General features: G+C 34.5%; 1 protein-coding gene across 3 annotated transcripts in view; it reads right to left on the minus strand.

Annotated features, from left to right (window-relative positions):
* LOC140148984 (uncharacterized) overlaps window positions 1-19,452 on the minus strand; it is a 36,417-nt gene that overhangs the window by 6,380 nt on the left and 10,585 nt on the right. For 2 of the 3 annotated variants that reach the window (XM_072171111.1, XM_072171110.1), the window contains 29 exons: window positions 19,223-19,318; window positions 18,696-18,800; window positions 17,893-18,027; window positions 17,327-17,406; window positions 16,857-16,941; window positions 16,328-16,384; window positions 15,491-15,610; window positions 14,480-14,526; window positions 13,567-13,666; window positions 13,090-13,137; window positions 12,032-12,220; window positions 11,200-11,265; window positions 10,500-10,637; window positions 9,381-9,500; window positions 9,138-9,209; window positions 8,095-8,193; window positions 7,865-7,915; window positions 6,972-7,045; window positions 6,297-6,366; window positions 5,641-5,739; window positions 4,591-4,672; window positions 4,093-4,121; window positions 3,886-3,945; window positions 3,408-3,476; window positions 2,866-2,922; window positions 2,530-2,619; window positions 1,632-1,715; window positions 1,418-1,512; window positions 337-454 (listed from right to left, as the gene is read on the minus strand). In XM_072171111.1, the coding sequence (XP_072027212.1) occupies window positions 337-454; window positions 1,418-1,512; window positions 1,632-1,715; window positions 2,530-2,619; window positions 2,866-2,922; window positions 3,408-3,476; window positions 3,886-3,945; window positions 4,093-4,121; window positions 4,591-4,672; window positions 5,641-5,739; window positions 6,297-6,366; window positions 6,972-7,045; window positions 7,865-7,915; window positions 8,095-8,193; window positions 9,138-9,209; window positions 9,381-9,500; window positions 10,500-10,637; window positions 11,200-11,265; window positions 12,032-12,220; window positions 13,090-13,137; window positions 13,567-13,666; window positions 14,480-14,526; window positions 15,491-15,610; window positions 16,328-16,384; window positions 16,857-16,941; window positions 17,327-17,406; window positions 17,893-18,027; window positions 18,696-18,800; window positions 19,223-19,318 (2,535 nt within the window). The remainder of the gene's footprint in view (window positions 1-336; window positions 455-1,417; window positions 1,513-1,631; window positions 1,716-2,529; window positions 2,620-2,865; window positions 2,923-3,407; window positions 3,477-3,885; window positions 3,946-4,092; window positions 4,122-4,590; window positions 4,673-5,640; window positions 5,740-6,296; window positions 6,367-6,971; window positions 7,046-7,864; window positions 7,916-8,094; window positions 8,194-9,137; window positions 9,210-9,380; window positions 9,501-10,499; window positions 10,638-11,199; window positions 11,266-12,031; window positions 12,221-13,089; window positions 13,138-13,566; window positions 13,667-14,479; window positions 14,527-15,490; window positions 15,611-16,327; window positions 16,385-16,856; window positions 16,942-17,326; window positions 17,407-17,892; window positions 18,028-18,695; window positions 18,801-19,222; window positions 19,319-19,452) is intronic. The other variant, XM_072171112.1, reaches the window with a different exon arrangement.

Below are 19,452 nucleotides of genomic sequence, written 5' to 3' on the forward strand. Positions count from 1 at the left end.
TATTGTTTTCAGTGTTGTTTTTTCCAGTTTTCATGCCTGCAACTGAATGACACACATTGAAAGCCAATGCAGACATAAATGGAAATAAGGATGATGTGTATCTTTATTCTAAATACACACTCTCCAGTTGTATATGAATCTAAATATTTCATATCTTTCCATGATTTATTCGGATACTTTATGTGAATTAGTTACATTAATTTGTGAATACATCTTAAGGTTATGAACACAGAAAGGTCTTCACTGCTTGGGTGTCCATGTTTGTACAGTGCATATAAGAATCCCAAATTCACAGTGATTGTCAAAGTGCTAGCCCACAGATTGCACACACTTTACCTTTTCCGCAATGGAATCCACAGGCGGTGGGTCAGTAGACTTAGCTGGGCTCCTTGAAGCACCTATATCCCTGTTGAAACTTCCTTCACGTATCTGATGATTTCTTTGGCGTTCAAAACTGTGAACAAAGCAAAGCAGCTGACATAAACACTAAGCTAGTTCAACTATTTTATAGCACTATAATTTAATCATTATCCATATGTAACACTATATTAAAAAAATTATTAGCTTGATTTTACAATTAGGTGTACCACCCACAAGTTGTCCTTTATTCTGTGAGCCATTCTCAAAATAATCAGAGGGTGTATGACAGGAGTGGCTACCACATTAAGAAGTTAAGCCAAATTATTATAGTCCTTTGTAAGCATCACTTGCACTGGCACAGCCTGTGCGAATATTCAGGCAAGTTAGGATTCTCATTTGTTTATTACACAGATCAGACTATCATGGTCACAGATGTATACAACTTGCATTTGGGAGCCCAAGTGAATTCACTTGATTAGCAAACATGTTGAATAATCACACATTAGGGAGAGCGTGGCGCAATGGTTAGGGTACTTGCCTTTAGTGCATGAGGTCCCGGTTCGATTCATGGCGATTTGCTGGGATATTGACTTGGAAAAAAAAAAGTCTGAAATTAATTGGCAACATCTGTAGATTAAATTCAGACTTCCGCTCCCCATGGTTCATTTAGAATTGGGTAAATGAATCATGAAAGTACTCCGCCCTTCGGAGGGGACGTTAAGCCGTGGGTCCCGTGTGCAGAGAGTCATACCTGTACATGTATCTCGCAGCCAGTTTAGAAAAGAGTAGGGTGTTAACCCCTGACTGTTCCCAACCCGTCCCGGTGTTCAGATGGACCCCAATGGAAATAAGCTTCAATAGAGGCTTTCTTGGGTTATCCAGGGTTGTCAAAAAAAAAACCCGAACAAATCAAATCAAATCAAAGAGCCCAGATATTTGAATATTTTTCTTGCTATGCAGATTATGCCATGGCCGTGCTTCTGGGTTTTACACTAATAAGTCTGCACGGTCAACACAGTTCTCACTTGAAATGCTTTTAAAATCAAATAAAACTTACTTGAGTTTGGCTTGTGCTTCTAGCAATTTGTCCTGGATTTTTTCCAAGTCTGCAGACAATTTCTCTCGTCTCTGTACTTCTTGATTGTACATTTCCTATAAATTAATACAATATTTACAGTTTGTATTATTTTTGTTCATTATATTGAACTAAAGGCAAATTAATCAAGGTTACCATCACACAAAAATCACCCACTGATAGTCAGCATACATACCTTCAATTTGCTTGTTTCTGCTTCCATGGTATCTTTCCTGGTCTGGGCGTCATGGTAACCATTACGTAATCTGGACAACTGATGCTGTCATATGAATGTAAAAAAACATTTGTGAATTACCACATGCAAAGAAAAAGATTCTCTTGTGCAAACCAAGTTTTTTCAAGGTTTTATAGATTTTTCCACTGAGGGTAATTTTTCCACGAGTTTGTCAGTTTTTCCCACCGAGTTTGCTCGGTTTTTCCCACCGAGTTTGCTCAGTTTTTCCCACCAAGTTTGCTCAGTTTTTTCCACCAAGTTTACTCAGTTTTTCCCAAACTCTGGCACAAATTTGCTCGAATACAAGTATAACTTTTCTACTGGCAACTTAGAAAAAATTCACTGGTAAAGTGTCAGTATGCTAGTGATGCATTTAAACCCTGCTTTATCCACATCTGGATTCAATTGACAACAAAGGGTTTGAGCAAATTGCAAAAATGATGTTCCAAGAGTTTACTTTATTTGAGCACAATCCATCAAACTGTCAATCATGTGCATAAAGCTTAGGAAGATTTTAAAGTCCAATGTAGAATGCATGGTTCCTCCTCCCCCTTTTCCCCCCACACGCAAACTCAGTCAAAATACTAAGCTTGAGATGCTCCAAACTTTCAAACCTTATATTATTATACACTTAATGAAATATTTAAAAAACTAAATAATGGGGATAAAATATCTGAGACAAAAAGGCAGCTTTTTTCACCTAAGGTGGAAATTATACTATAAATACTTCCAGAAGTGCCAAATCATCACAATACCAGCTTTTAGAACACTGATACATTGTCAATGTGTCTGTCAGCAAAATAATCATTATTAAAAATGTTATAAATGTGTTCAAACTTTGTAAAAGCAAGACATCTACCTTTAAATCATCTATTGTATCTTCCAGTTCTTTCCTCACTTCAGCTTCATTAGAAATCCGTAGTTGTTCTAATTTCTCTCTTGCTTGAGACTGCAAGAAAAAACAGAATACCAAAACATATTGCCATAGATCAAGGTTACTATCTGTGAGCAGAATAGTACTGGGAAATTCCTTGTTCTTGCTGTTTTGGGGGTTTCGTCTTCTTTTTTTAAGTTAATTTATTCAATTATGATATCCTTTTTAAATCATAATGTACAAACATTAATGACATTAGCTCACATTGGTGATATAGAGGATCTGAAATTAAATGCATGTAGGACCTAAAAATGTACTTACCTGTTCCTCAAGGTATGTGTTGACTTGTTCTAACTTTTCATTGATCTCCATCCTGGCCTGAAAATAAAAGTCACATAGAAAATGAAAGTCACATTGTAAGTATTACAATAGATTTCTTTAAACCTGAATTCACCCAGCATTCATATCACAGGTAGATAGTTTGTTTGATATTTATTAATATTGCAAATTATTTAAAAAATACCCAAGATAAACAACTGTAAGCATTTAATAAAATTGAACTTGAACAATAAACCACCCCCCCCCCCTCCACACACACCCAAACACACCCCTGTATGATGCCCAAGTGTGGAGTTTTTGTGAGTTTCCAACCATGGAGTTTCACATGCACACATTCTAACCAGGGAATTTTTCACACATACCCCATACATCTGTACATGATCGAATTACTGTAGAGGTGTTCGTATCACAAAATGGGAGGTGGCTCAAAGTCACAATTGCGATAAATTTCCACAGTTAGTATATGTATTATATGCACACCTCCAGTTTGAATGCCGATGCAAATGCACGCACAGGCTACCAACCTTTGTATCAAGATCTTGCTTGTACTTTTCCAAAAGTCCCTTTTCAATGTAGCTATTTTCCATTGCACTCTGTCAAATAAATAAACACAAAAAGATGTATGAATATTTCTTATTACAACAAATAAAACAGGTTATGACTAACCTGATGTTATCCAAATAACCTTTGACAGTTTGATTTGATTTACACGATTCAAAAGCCATAGAGTGTAATTAGCCTTTGTAATTAATTGGTGTAATTCATTGTGAAATTGCAACAATTACAATGGAAGTTCAAATGAAGTCGATGAACAAAACAGTGGTTAAATGCCTGATAGGGTCAATTTAAACAAATCATTGAAAGTTCCACAAAGTGCAGCAAAATGATAATGCTGATTGTGGTTAAAATTATTTAATCTGTAAGAAGAATTGATTTCAACAACTGTTTCACTTTTTATTCATATTTAATCCTTCAATGATAAGTATGCAATAACATCCATACCTTCATATGAGATAGCTCATCTTCCAGTCTCCGCTTTGATTTCTCCAACTTGTCTTTGGTCTGAAACGACATAATTAAAAGTCAGGACATGAATTACTTATGAACCTTTTATTTCAATTTTAAGCAGCTGCTTACAACTCTATATATAAACTTTTATCTGAATCACCAGTGTTGGTTTTTAAAAACATGAAATACTGAAATTCTTACCTTTTCAGATGTTTTTGAAGAAGTTAGTTCTGAAAAAATAAAGAAAATTAGATTATGATCAATAAGAACAGTTTTGTCCAATCACTTTGGTCCTGACTATCACTCATTTACAACCTTTCCCCAAAATTGTTCGGTTTATTTTACTAACAATTCAAAATATATACATAAGCAATAGAATGAAAACAAGTGTATTGATCTGAAAGTGGGTAAACCATACAGAGCAAGGCTCAACATAAATGGTCACCCATTTCTTATAAACAAGATAGCCATGAAATCTGTGTATTGAGAATAATAGGCAACTCAAATTACGGAGGCAAATTATACAGTCATGCTGATGATCTGTATGTGTTTTACATAAACTTGATTACAATTTGTGATTTCTCAATATAGGCATTATAATATGTGAAGTACTTAACTGATATCTGTCCTGCATAATATGCAGAAAATATCATTTTTGACAACTTCAAAAGGATGTGGATATTTGTGAGGAGTACAAACCTTGCTGTAGTTGCCGGTTAGACTTTTCCATATTTAGTCTCTGCATGCTTTCTCTGTCTAACTGTTGGTTCACATCCTCCAACTGTTGAAGATACAAATACAATTAAAAGTTAATTTCAGAGCTGAAAAAACATGTAAAGGCTTCTCAGTTAATTTGGTACAACTTACTCACCTATAGCCAAAATAATTAATTCTCGATCATGAGAGCCAACTTGAGTACACACAGTTATTTACGTCGAGCGTACTATGCAAATACCGGCGCTTACGGCGCAAATATACAGCTTTTGAGAAGTGACCAATCACACGGTCGTTGCTAGGCAAGGTCAAGTTTTGGTCATGCAGGTCGCGCGATCGTGTTATTCTATGAGAAGTACGCTGACGCAGAAGGTACATCCTCTCATGATCGAGAATTTGTTATTTTGGCTATAGCTGTTTCCTTCCTTTGTAAGAGAGACCATCTTTTTTAACCTTTCATCTGAAACTTTACTATTGTATATGTCTCTCATTTTATACATGAATTAAACAGATCTTTATTCATACCATCCAGACAAGACATATTTTGACTACATCATTTTGTATGGATAATAATAATATATTATGTTCTGTGTAGACACCTTCACACAGAGCTTATCATATCATTGGGCTACCAAAAAAACCTAGATTACTAAAGTCACCCATTAGATCACCAGAGGGCAGTTTTACCAGTCAAACATTTCCAATGTACATTCTAAAGAGGTGCAAGTACTGCATCAGCTTTTGCCAAACATTTTTTAAGTCACAGGTCCTAGGCTCAGTCAGTAAAATCTCATGATCTTGATCCAGTTGAGATGACAGGATCCAATCTTATCAGCCATCAAAGATTGATTTGACCATCAAATTTTGATATATAGAATACTTTTCAAGTATAAATGTCTGCTATTAGACCATACACCTTCAGCTTCAACAAGGAGATTTAGGGAAACTAGTCAGCAGTCTCTACTACATGCTAGTTTCATGCTGTCAATACTCTGATATGCCTTGACTTTTTAATCCATACTTTGAACTACTGACCTGTCTTCTTAGTGTGCCCATAGCAGCTTCCATGTTGAGTCTCTCACGCTCAAACTCTGTTTGCATAGTAGATAAACGGAGCTCTGGTGGTCCCTGATCCTGTGTGTGAAGAAACAAGCATTTCATTTGATGAGCATGATCTGCACCAGAACTTGATATAACACCATTAACAATTCATCAATTGCTTTTAGAAAATGGTTGTGTCCTACCAACATACAGGAAAGTCTCAAAAAGATAACTTAATTTAATCTAAATCATACAAGAATCCTGAAACTTACAAACAAATACAAGCATCATCAAAGGTTACACCAATTCTTTCAAAGTGTTATCAAGTTTTATCACAATATATGAACTTGTATTCATTTTCTTCATTTTTTGTTTTGTTGTCTATAGTCAAGTTTTTATCACAGCCTTCAAAATAAAAAGACAATTGCTTACAGTGCTGCCTTTGTGCCCTGTATATCTTTCGATTCCAGCTCTTCAAGCATTTGTAATTACTTGGTTGCCCATGTCAATTACCTTTGATTAGTTGCCGTTTCAAATTCTCAAATTGAGGGATGTTTTTAAAAGTGTACCTATTGACAAATTACACAACATTCTTAAAGGCATACTACCAAAGTTCATACCAAATTTGATGCCATATTACAGACAAATACCTTGAGTTTCTTCTTGGCCAATTTAATTTTTGCTTTGAGAGTTGTTACTTCTTGTTCTAGCTGCTGCACTCTGTGAATAAACAAAACAGTTGACAGATTTAAAGGATTTCATTTTCAATGAACATAATTTTAGTCACCAGTTTACTCCTTGAGGGTGCCCACACTATTTGTTACTTACATTTGTTACCAGTTTGCGGTAACAAATGTAAGTAACAAATGCATCAAAGCATTTCAAAAATCAAAACAATCTTTTTACAGTCCAAAAGATCTTGCCTATATTTACTTTTGTTAATTAAATGTACTTCTGACCTCAGCTCAAATGCAGCAAATTCTACTAAAATATATGGGATTAATTTCCAATAAATCATTTTCCTGAACCCATGATGGAAGGGAAGCTTTAAAGGACAGCTGGTTACACATGTAAAACATTCAATTTCTTTTAAAGGAAGTACTTGTTTTCTGTTTCAGCCACTATTGTATCAATATCTACATTTTAGTGAATTCACTGATACAAGCATTAACAAAATGTGCATAATTTTCACCCTGAGAAGAATAGATTGATTTTAGTTTTCAGCAAATTTCATCGGCTTCTCCACTTCCATGTTTACGCGAATAACAACAGAACTTACAGAATACTATAGTCATAAATTAAAATTCTAATTCTAGTAAACTTACTTTTGTACTTCATTCTGCCACTTGTCTTCTGCACTTCTCTTCAACTCTGCCATCTTGCGTGTTTTCTTCTTTTCCTGTGATATCAAGAGTTCAGCAAGACTTTAGAACAATGGCTGCCACCCAAGATATTTTAGGTTTGGGATTAGGGTTAGGGTTCAAGTTAAGATATTTTCAGGTTAAGATCAGTAGCAGGGTTAGTGTTAAGATATTAAGGGTGCTGCCACTATTCTTAAGTTGCTATAGGCATTTCAACAAAACTTTTTTTCAGCAACTCTCCCTTGTTCCCAATATCACAAAATTCCCAAATTCCCACAATTCATGTTATCCAAGCATTGAATTGTCTAGACTTTCATATTTGTATATAACACAGAAAACACTACAGCAAACATAAACACTCTTTTAAAAAGAAACAGCTTTAAGGAAGCTGTCAAATGTGAGCAGAATTATACTTATTATTTCCAAGTGAGGAAATAGAAGATAGAATATATTATAAGTGTCAATGATACAGCTATGTCAAATCTTTTCTAAACCCTAACAAGATGGACACATATACAATCATACACCCCCCCCCCATCTCCCTTTCCATGCAAATACCATTTTTAAACTAGCACGCCACATTTGATCCTGTAGTGTACTATCCAACCGTTGACACACAATCAAGTTAATCATGATACTGAGGACATTAAACGCATGAAATCATACTATCTAACAATGTCAGCTCCAAATAGCATTTGTGCACTATTATTTTGCAACCTTTTGCACCAACCAGTTAATTAATGTCCTTGGGTTTTATGTGTGATTGTGTTTCCACAGTCACAATTAAAATATCATATAAATGTCCTCATTTGCAAGTGCTTACAAATGCACACATAAAAGTCCACATGCACACTTACTTCATCAACTTGTGCCTGTACCTCAGCTTTGGCTCTCTCCAATTGAGCAATCTACCAAGCAAAAATAACAAGGGAAGAAAACATAATATAAATATGTATGTTATTTGTTAAGCTAATATCAATCGTTAATGAGGCAATCACTGAAAGATGAGAATCCAATAATCCTGAACAGGAATCAGATTTGAAACTAATCTGGTTACTTTTGTCTGTTTTCTTTCCTAGTGACTTACTCTGAGGCCAAGTTTTGATCTTGATTTCACTTCAGTTTCCCACAATTGTTTGTGGTCATCCACTTCTCTGGCAAACAAGCTCCGTGCAGCTGTAGCCTCCTGTAATATGCAAATATAGGCAAAACAACTCATTGTCATAGTCTTCGCATAACCATTGTGTTTAAATATTTCAGTTTAACTTTTACCCTTATCATACTACTACTGAATCAAATAGTGTTGTAGTCATGCAGTTAGGATGTTTTAGCTCATTACATTTTCCCACTGAAAGTCAGTACAACTACTTTGCCTGTATGCATATGTATGAAGAGATAGAAACTGTATCAAATGAAGAGTAAATATCAAGTACACCCCCCTCACCCTTAACATTAAACACACTATAGTCCATCTCGTCTCAAGTTGAAAGTAACAACATTGGATTTTGCAGTGGCAAATTCATCAAATTGTGTGCACTAACCTAATCATTGGAGACGTATACACACACATAGAAGGACAATTTGTCCGTATGCTGGCAATGCAACCGTGTAAACACACTGCCACTGCGAAATCCAACATGGTTTTACTATAGCCACAGAGGAGAGAGAAAACAGAGCCCGTACAACCAGTCAAAGTCTCCGCATCACCCGATAATGAGGGCCGATTGTTCCATGAAATGCGACAGGCGAGACTGCTACGCAATTACCGCGTATTTTCACGGTCTATCCCGTAATCGCGCAACTCTCTATCGTGTATACGCGAAGACACGCAGCGCTGGCGTGATTGTTAGACAAGCCACAATCGAACAATCGGCCCTCGTGAATATGCGAGAATTCATACTATACAATACACAGGGATTTTTGACTGTTGATACATAGTCTGTAGTAGTCTGTGACTATAGCAGACCACTCTCAATTTGAGACAAGACACACTATAGCAGACACTTTACCAAAACATCTGGGTGAAAGGCTAATGGGTTAAATATTTCATAATTATTAAAGATGTCTCCGTCGTCCTCAGGTTACTTTTTACCACTTAATATGTAAGAATATGCAATATTATGAACTTACACTGAGTTTGTCTTCCATGAAGAGTTGTGATGTTTTAATGTTGGTTACCATTGTCTCTAAACCATTACACATCTTAAGAAAAGAGAAATATCATCAATTACAACAAGATAATAATAGGTGGATTGTTTTTGAACATGCAATAGAGGCATCACTGATAAAAAATTTATTTTTACCCTCTTTATGGTAGAGTTTATATAATCACACTAATACCAACTTTTCTTATGCATAAACAGTCATTCTAACCTTCTGAGATTCCTCCAATTTTCTAACCAGATCCCTTGATCTCTCAGTCTCATGTTTAAGACCTATCTCTATACGACCATTCTCCTTCTCTAGTTGTCTGATCTTGTCATCTAAGTCACTCTGCAATAGAAAACCACAATCAGTATCATCAGTGAACTGCCACAAAAAGTTACAAGTTACAGAAAAAATATCAACAGATTAACTAAATTTTGTGCAAGTACAAACACAATATTTCTAAAATGAAACAAAAACCAATTAATGAAAACAACCACACAACAAAATCAACACAACAACTAAACAAAACAAATATTTTTGCTCCGTATTCTTTACTGGACTATTCAATTTTCTGTGGCTCATTCAGAATTGAATACCTGAGTGGAAGAAGGGCCCAACTCCAATTTTTTGCAAAAATGAGTTAGACCCAGCATTTTATTGCCAGCAGACTGTTCTTCATTGTGTGTGAAAGATAAGCCTAAATCCACTCTCTAAATAGTCTTCCACGTACACTTAATCATGGTTTCCATGGAAGAAAGGCCCAACTCCATGGAGTTGGGCCCTTCTTCCACAAATATTGGGTTAAAGAGGAATTTTGTTCATCCATCCATCTGCTTTTCACTACAATAAACTTTCTTGTTAACATATTACATGCTTCTACTTGTGCAATTAATGGATAATTACCAAAATTCTGTAGCTATTTATAACACATCTGCTTACGGAACTGGCACTTGCAGTATATTAGTGGAAGAAGGGCCCAACTCCAACTCGTATTAAGACCTGTACCGTTGCCATGGAAACATCAAATATAGTTTCGAATGTATGTAATATTGTATGTTCATGTATTTAAGGTCCCCTAGAAGATGAACACATTCTGTCTATAAAACTTTTCCAAATATTACGTTTTTTCTTAATATCTCGAAAACAGTTTGGATGGAGTTGGGCCCTTCTTCCACTCAGGTATTCAATTAGAGCTGAATTAACAACAAAAATCCTATTTTCAGCCTTGACATTGTTCAAGTAAAATTGTATGTATAACAACCAACATATGCTATTACAACTTCTTAATGAAAAATAGTAATAATATCAACATATTTTATGCAACATTAAACACATCTCTCTCACCTTTTGCTGTAATGTAGTTTGAGTTGCCATGAGTTGATGTGATGTGTCCAAATTACTTCTATCTGCATGTACTAATCGATTTTGTAGCTCTTCCACCCTAGATTCTAAGGCACGACGCTCCTTCTCAACTGACAAAACCTATAGTATAAATCAAGAGAATTTAAAATGGCATGTTTAAATGTGTCATTTCTTACTGTGTAAATTCTTACTGTAGTGCTCATAGAATATAACAACTTGAATAAAATGGAAAAAGGGTTACGTTTTCTACATTTATATAAAACTTATTTCAACTCAAAAAGGTTTAGCTCTGTATGCAACACTTATACAATTGTAAATTTAACATGCCTTGCCCTATTCATGAACAAAACAATGGATGTAAGTATGGTAAACCATTCAGTTTCAACAGGAACCTGGGTAGGTACTATTCCACTAACATTTTGAAATACAGGAGAAAATCCTGACATACAATTATCTTTGGAAATGTTTGAACAAATATTGTATCCAATCAAAATTAAAATAAACATTTCCTGTAGTTTGTAACATTTTTTACAGATATCTCCGAATAAAGCTGATTCCAATCAATCACATATCCTTATTATGTGCAAATATCAATAATATTTTTACCATAAATACCACTTTGTTAAATGTTTTACACACACATATCTAATCAAATTGATTTCAATCAATCACACATCCTTACTTTGTCTGTGAGTCTCTTCACCTGATCCCTATTGCTTCTTTTATCTTTCTCCAAATCAGCATGTGCCTGCAAAAGAAACCAATACATGTTAAAGTAGCACACAGCACTATCTGAACAACATATAAACTTGCCTATTTAAGCAAAGTAGATAAGGTTTGAAAATATTCTTCAGCTGTTACATCACACAAACTTAGTTTTTAGTTTTATAAAGAGTTATTGGATGACATAAATCATAAGTTTTTTTAGTTTTTTTTTATTGTGCACAAAAAATCAAATTTGTAAACTGTAACTAAAATGATTCTCATTGTAATGGCCTGTACAATAATAATACATTTGTAGTCAATACTTGATTAATGTCAACATTACCTAGTGATACAAATCCACTACAATACACTGCTTTACACAAAATAGTCATTACAATTAGTTGGGACTCAGGTTAATGTGTACAAGAGATGTCATTTTCAGCAAAAAAATCATGTTCTTAACCAAAAAAAATGTTCTTAATATTCTTCAACGGCCATGACATGAAATTATTACAATCTTAATATAATTATGTACAACTTTGTTGTGCCTCTCAATTCATATTTGCATGCACAGAAATGCACGCTTCTTTTGTGTGTGGTAGGTACATTGGCAGGTGTAAGAACAGCACACTCTGAAAACAGTGTCACAAGGGGAATCTTACGAGTATATTTCAACTATCAAATAGTACAATATGATTTCACTTAAGATCTTAAGATTCAAGTTGATTGATAAGCCAAGTCTTTCTTCCTGTTAGTATCCAAATCATTCCACATTGGCAACTATAAAGTATTTCTAACAACCACTTTACCTTTTTAGCCATCTCTAGATGGTTCTCTGTAATAGAGACCTTGAGTAGACTATCTGTTAACTCTTGCTGTAACTTCCTCATATCCTGATCCTTCATACTACTGTTATGTTCTGATCTCTGTAATTCCTCTTTGAGTCGTGAGATTGACTCCTGCAGAGAGTTGTTTCTTTCCTCCCAGATTGTGCGAGTCTATTTGACAAACATCAAGATATTGATTAATTTAAGATCCAAGAAACCTGAAGAATTGATTTTGCACATTAGTAAACATCTGCATACACTGCAGTAAATAATATGCAATTTTTTAATTTTCTCTATCAATTCATGAGATGAAAATTATGTTAGTAAATAAGTGAATTAAAAGATTAAAATAAAGAAAAAACACACAATCTGACACTGAATAGTTTTCACTGCAACTCCTGAATCTCTTATGATCATGATCAGTGAGCCTAATGATCAATAAAAAGTTCACATCAAGTATACACTTCATTCAAACTACAAATGTTATTAAGAGATGAACAGAATGAATAAATAACACACAAACACACATCTTCATACAAAATTACAAACACTACTATGACTACATATAACTGCTGCCAAAATTCAACAAACATTCCCAGTTGGAATGTGAAGTTTTCGTAAAACATCCCTGTTTGTTGGAAATTACAAACACACACATTCATGTCATCACACATGCATACACACCCCTGCATTGTGCACACACAACAAATGTGCTCACAAACAAAATCACATGTAACACAAGAATCACACAATCTTAAGGAAAAGTTTGCCTTTCCTTAGGATGTAAGGTGACACATATTTTAATCCATCAAACTGATTTGGTAAATCCACACACTCATACACCTGCACTAGCACCCCCACACCCCCCCCCCATACCCATGCGCACACACACAAAAGTAAATGAAAGTAAAATGAAAATGTAAGAAATTGCAAAATCAAAACAAGAACAATATCCAATCAAAAATGAAGTGAGTAGTGTTAGAATGTGAATAGCATAATAACAAGTATGTGAGTGGTGCTCAGTGCTGTCAGATTCTTACTCTATCATTCTCAGCTTGCAATGATGTCAATGTGTTGTTAAACTTGTCCTGTTGGGATAGAAATAATGGGGAATCAGCTTGATTCTATTCTAATATAATGTGGGTTGGTTGTCAAACAGGCAGGGTAGAAATTTAGGGGTCAAAAAATTATGGTATCATGATGTGAAGTAGTTACTGTCATATTTGGTCATGCATGAAGTGTGGAATGAGTCCCTTCTAAAAACATTTGCAATAAAATCTCACAAATTTAGATTTTCTTGACTTCTTCATTGCAGAGTTTGTATCAACGGCGTCAATGTGTAAATATTATTCAAAACTATGTAAAAGCACATTTGATTTAAAAATGTATTAACTTGACATAATAATCTAGCATTATAGAGTTTAAAATTTAGCATATCTTTTCACAATATAAAATATTTACAGGCAGCATGGTGTACAACATGGCAACATGATTCTGAATGTATTTTATATATTGACCTGAGCATTTTGTGCATCTTTATCCTTGGACACAGTGTTATGTTGAGCTGCATCTAAGGCTCTCTTCAGAGATCCTATTTCAGTCTGAGCTTCGGTTAATCTGAAGGTAAAAGAAAATGTTACAAATAAAATTCCAGATGGTTTCAGTTTAGACAATTAGGAAATAAATGAGATTCATTTCGATAAATGAAAAACTTTGTAATAAATTAAATCACATTCTATATATTATACCCCAAAGTTTACATTAAAAAAACATGTGCACACATTTATTGGAATTTAATAGAACCAACAATTTGAACCAAAACCTGTTGACCTATTAATCACTAGATGGGACTGCTATAGATGAGTTGGCCTCAATATTTATCAACAAAGGCAAGGGACTGGAAAATCAATATGCTTGAGCGAACTACATATGACCACTACACTGTTCAATAGCTTTCTTGTGATGTGGCAGCAGTTTTAAAAGCACAGGTCCTGAACAAAATATGATGTGTGTGCATACTCCCGGGAAAGGAACAATGGGAATAGCTGACAAACTGCCTTGTAATGACATTACAAGTCAACTCATCAAACCAAGGCATTAACATTGTTCTAAGACATCTTAGTAACATATACTTCCAGTTGAAAAATTCAATACTGTCACCTAAATGTTACAATGGTGCTTCTGGTGGTTGTTCCCCTTGATCCCCTATACGGATAGGGCTTTGACCCTGAACCCCACCTGGTCCCTTAAGCAAGCCCCAAAACCATGTGCCGTGGAATGCTTTGATGCATTATTACACTTCTATTGAGTGGTACAGTTTGTTCACATGTATTTTAAAGTTGCAATTTTAACAAAATCTAATTGAGTATGTCTGGTTTTAACCAATATTTTTAATAATTTATGAATAGATAATTAGTTATGACTATTTACCTTTCAGTAAGTGTTTCTACTCTTGCTGACAATTTTACATTTTCCTCCTGAAAGAAAAGTAGACAAGCGTACTTATTACACATGGCAAGGATTGTTACAATATTCAAACTTTGTAATAATTTTTTATGACATATTTTGAGAAGTATCTACTTCCACAATGTGTATAACTGAAAAGAATTGTTACATATTATATTTACCCAGTCTATACAGTCCATTTGGTTTCCTCGAGAGAATGACATCAGCGTGTGCTCCAAAGCGTGTAGTATCAAATTACATGTTATGTTTACATGTATGATCAAAGGCTGTACATCTGTACAAAGTACTGAGCATGTCACTCTCTTGAGGAAGCCAAATGGACTATAGTCTAGAGCTTTTTCACCTGTTTCATGAAAATAGAACTCTTTAAATAATTCATAATAATAATAATCTTCCTTAGGTAAACTTGTGCAATTTTACTTGTTTTCTGGTTTTATGAGGATCAAGCAAACCAACAGTTAAAATATTGTAGTTCTAGCCAGCACAATTCAAACTCTGCAAGTTAACATCTATTATCTATTAGATACCACTGTAACTATTTGGACAAACATGATAATACTAGTACTACAATCAATGTTGTAAAGATGGTCAATCATAGAGGCCTTTTAGTGCACACATAAACACTGCATCGTCATTTCAAACTTTGCTAATCATTGTGCAAAAATTGCAAGCCAAAGAAGAAATGCAATGAAGTCTACATCTACAAGTTAAGACAACACTGACAACTGACACCTAATTGGAATGGCCAAAGTTGTTGCATTTGTAGGACAAAAGAGCAATTCCCAAACAATTTCGAATTAATATTGTAATAAATCTCCATAGCCAAATGACCAAGACAGCAGTTAATTTTCAGCTCAATATGGACAAAAAAAGCTTCCCAACAATTATTACTAATATTATTGCATCAGTTTTGGTAAAAAATAACAAACTAAATTTTGACTGAAATCATACATATGTACAACAATACTATTTTACCCTTTCTCTTTGTCTGAATGAGTCATTTGAATTCTGCACAGTTGATTTCATGTCCAGATCTCTCTGTATTGCGGCAAGCTGGTTGCTTCGTTCCATCAAAGATGTATTTGCTGCTTGAAGCTGAAATTACACACGCACACACAAACAAACAAACAAGTCCAAATCACACACAGGTTAACATTAGTGAAAGAAAGAAGCGAAAATAATCCACAAGCCGCAATGCAAAATTAATGCCATCAAATATTGCTATAATATAGGTGTTTATAACAACATACAAATTTATTCACATTCTTCCCAAATTCAACACCTTAGGTCAGAAAGACAAAATAAATTAGCGTCACTTCATTATCAAACTACACCAGAGGCCTGCCTAATAGAATAAGCAAGTGTTATTGCTGCCTTTTTTAAAACTTTTTTAATCACATGCTCAAAATATCAACTTTTTGGTAGAAGCATGTGAGAAAATTCTTTGTGACGGAGTCACACAAAGAACTACCTCACACACCATTAACCTGTGTCCAAAATGTCTCAATTCAGTACCAAAGAGTAGGCATATGTAAAATACAAAAGCTCTCTGTCATGCAATCAAGTAAAGTGAGTCACTTGTATTCTTGTCCATTATACAAGAGCTTGAAATGTCATCAAACTTGGACTTGTTATTCCTGATATATTATAACATATCTCCAAATCAATTTTAGAAACAAATAGCTAATTTTGCTTGATTGTATCAGATATATGTCAATCACTACAGAAAAAATTGCATTCCCAACACACGCTATTTTCAACCACTAAATTGCACTCCCAGCACATACTTTAGCTTAATCTTGATCACTTTACCTCATTTTCCAAGCTGGTAACTCTACTCTCAGCTGCACCAAGTCTCTGAGCAGCTGTCTGTAAGCACAACAAAATGTAAATACAATGTAAACATTCCATGGCAACTTTATTCCACAATTTATTTCAATATGTGATATTTTATACTAAGTTCAACTGAAGACAATTCTTTGATAGTTTTCTCTTCATTTGGCTGTTATTATCATTGTAATTTTGGTGCTTTAGTTATTAAGGTGAAACTATAGTGCCATAGAACTCAATGACAAATCTAAATGCCCACTGTAAACCCAAAGGAGTAGACCTGTTCTCACTGGTCACACAGCTTTACAACTAATCTTTCTCACCCTTTTCACAAAACAAGAATAATGAAAAGTGTGAGACATATCAGTGAGTGAACAGTACAAATGAGAAAGATGACAGAGTATGACAGAGAATTTACAATGCATACCTGATCAACCTGATTAGCCTGACCTACTTAGTAGTATTATATAAAGTATACCTGTGCTGCAGAATGAAATATAAATATACAAACCTGTGATGATTCTTTCATTGTTGTATTCTCATATTCTAATCTCTCTCTAGCCCTTGACCACTCATCAGATCCACTCTGCAACGCACTGGGGATAGAAACAACATGCACAGAATAGGGTCAAATACTCTGCTGAAAACATACTACCTATGGTTGATTTTATATACATGTATATTTTATCAGACTGCTTTGAAAGTCTAAATAAATTTGTAATTATTACTATTTCTATTGCTACCACCACTATCAGAGCTACTATTATTATTTCTAACATACACATACTCACCTACAACATGCATATGTACCCTACTCCCACAAACATGCATATATGTACCCTACACCTGATACCCCCCCCCCACACACACACACATAAGATAAGTATGTTTCCATACATCACACTTTCAATCCACATAAGAAAGGCACATTGTTAAAGCAGAATGAATGCAACTTAAAGTACAGATTAAAGCATGGCTTACTGTTCAAGTTCAGATCTGGCTTTTTCTGCTTTCTCTAAATCTTTGCTAGTAGCATCCAGTCTCTTATGTACAGAGTCAAACTGAAAAAGGTAACATGTAAGATAATCATAACATTACACTATAATCAAAGATACAATCATCCTACCCTATTTATACTGCTTCAACCTAGAAGCACAAACCAAATCCGTGGCATCAGGGTCAATGCTTTGCGTCACATGCACTGCATGTTAAAAAACGCGACGAGAGTGGTGCACTCGGCAAGTACAAATCATGCAGCAGTTAGCGCACCAAAGAAGCATTTACACACACACTGCACTGAAATAATTATTCTCATACCTCCAGTTTCCGAGGTTTATTTACTTTGTACTTCTGAGTTGACAGACTATATAGCCTTGCTAACTTTTGTTAACTGACTACTTGAACACAAATTAAGCATTTTTTGTTTCCCTTTTGCCTATTTTAAGGTAGCCATTCATAAATTTAGAGATGAAAGGAAAAAGAATATAATAGTGCTTTCATTTATATTGTGATCATTTGATAGTTTATGCCTGTTTGTCTTTACTTACTTCTGCTTTGAGTTGATCCTTGGAATGTTTCTCTTTCTCCATACCATTATGTAGCATAGCATTCTCAGTTCTTACAGCAGTAAGTTGTGCATTGTAAGTCATTGTAGCATGTGCAAGAGCTTCTTCTGCTATTCTCTATAATAAAGAAACGTTGAAAAATTAAAACAAATCCTAATAAAACTTGTTTGAAAGTTGAGTTTGGTGTAACGGGATCTTGATCCAAAATATTGGCAGTTTTAATGTGTAACAGGACAATGTAGCTGTAGATGGAGTGAACTATTGGCTCACTGGCTGAATACAGCAACCTCACTCTACACATAACAGCGCTCTAAGATCTGGAAAAAGGCACTATATAAATCCAAATTTTTATTTTTTAAAAATTTTATAACAACCACTGTGCACTCTGCATCCACCTCTCAGCTAAGTCTCATAAAAGATTCTGTGAAGAGGGTCATATCAAATTTGCCCAAAATGTTCTAATAAACCAAAATTCATTCTAAACCAGATCCAAAATGATGTTTCCAACAACAATAAATTGAAGAATATTAGGTCAAATTCACTCAAAGTGTTCCACAAAACTAAAATTGAGTTCACACCACAACATAAGTATGAAGAGTCCAACTAGAACCTGAGGTATTCTTATGCTTTGTTTACTCATACATTTTCATATGAGTAAAACCAACAGTCAAAAAATTCAGAACCTACCTGAGGTTAAAATCCATACTTTAGAATCTGTTACACATAAACAGATCATAAACAGATCTATTTTTATTATGCATTTTAATATTGTGCAATGTACTTACCATTTCACTTTTGAGTTCTTCAATTTTTCCTGTGAGTTCCTCATTTTCTGAAACTAGGAGACCCTGGTCGTCTCGATGTCGCATCTTCTGTTTTTCTAATTCCAACTGAGTATAGATACGATTATTTAAATATTAGTTGTATAAAAAGTGGATCTTCACATGCAAATGCAATGAGATATTACTGACAAATTGTCTTCTGTAAAAAACTAGAAAACTCTATTCCAACTATCCAGAAAGAAACCAAAGGATGGATCTAAAAGGATTTTAACTTTGTGTTTTATTTGTTTCTACCCATTGGATGTTGTGTCACATTTTTGCTGTTTTTAACATTTCTTCTGACATGTTTACAGTTGTCACCTATGTATTACATATTTGTACATGCATTCATTGTGGTTTATCTTTAGTACACGAGTCAACTTTAAAAAAAGTCATCTTCTGCTCAAGTAGACATATATTTATTATGAATTGACTAAACTTACCATAACAGCCTGACAGTTATTATTCTGATTTCAAAGGCTATTACTAACCTTGAGTGCATGAAGCTCTGTCTTGAGCTTATCACTTTGGTTCACAGCAGCTTTGCGGCTCTCATCAGCTGCTTCTAAGCGATTTACAGCTTCAGACTGGATATAGAAAAGAAACAATGGACTGTATTATCAATCATTCTTATTCACTTACTTCAGCCTTGGCAATAAAGAAATTTCTTTAAAACAGCATAGCTTTAAATGATCTGAATCATTTTCTAAAAAGCAAGAAT

This window comes from Amphiura filiformis, chromosome 3, assembly GCF_039555335.1.
Source record: "Amphiura filiformis chromosome 3, Afil_fr2py, whole genome shotgun sequence".
Lineage (NCBI taxonomy): Eukaryota > Metazoa > Echinodermata > Ophiuroidea > Amphilepidida > Amphiuridae > Amphiura > Amphiura filiformis.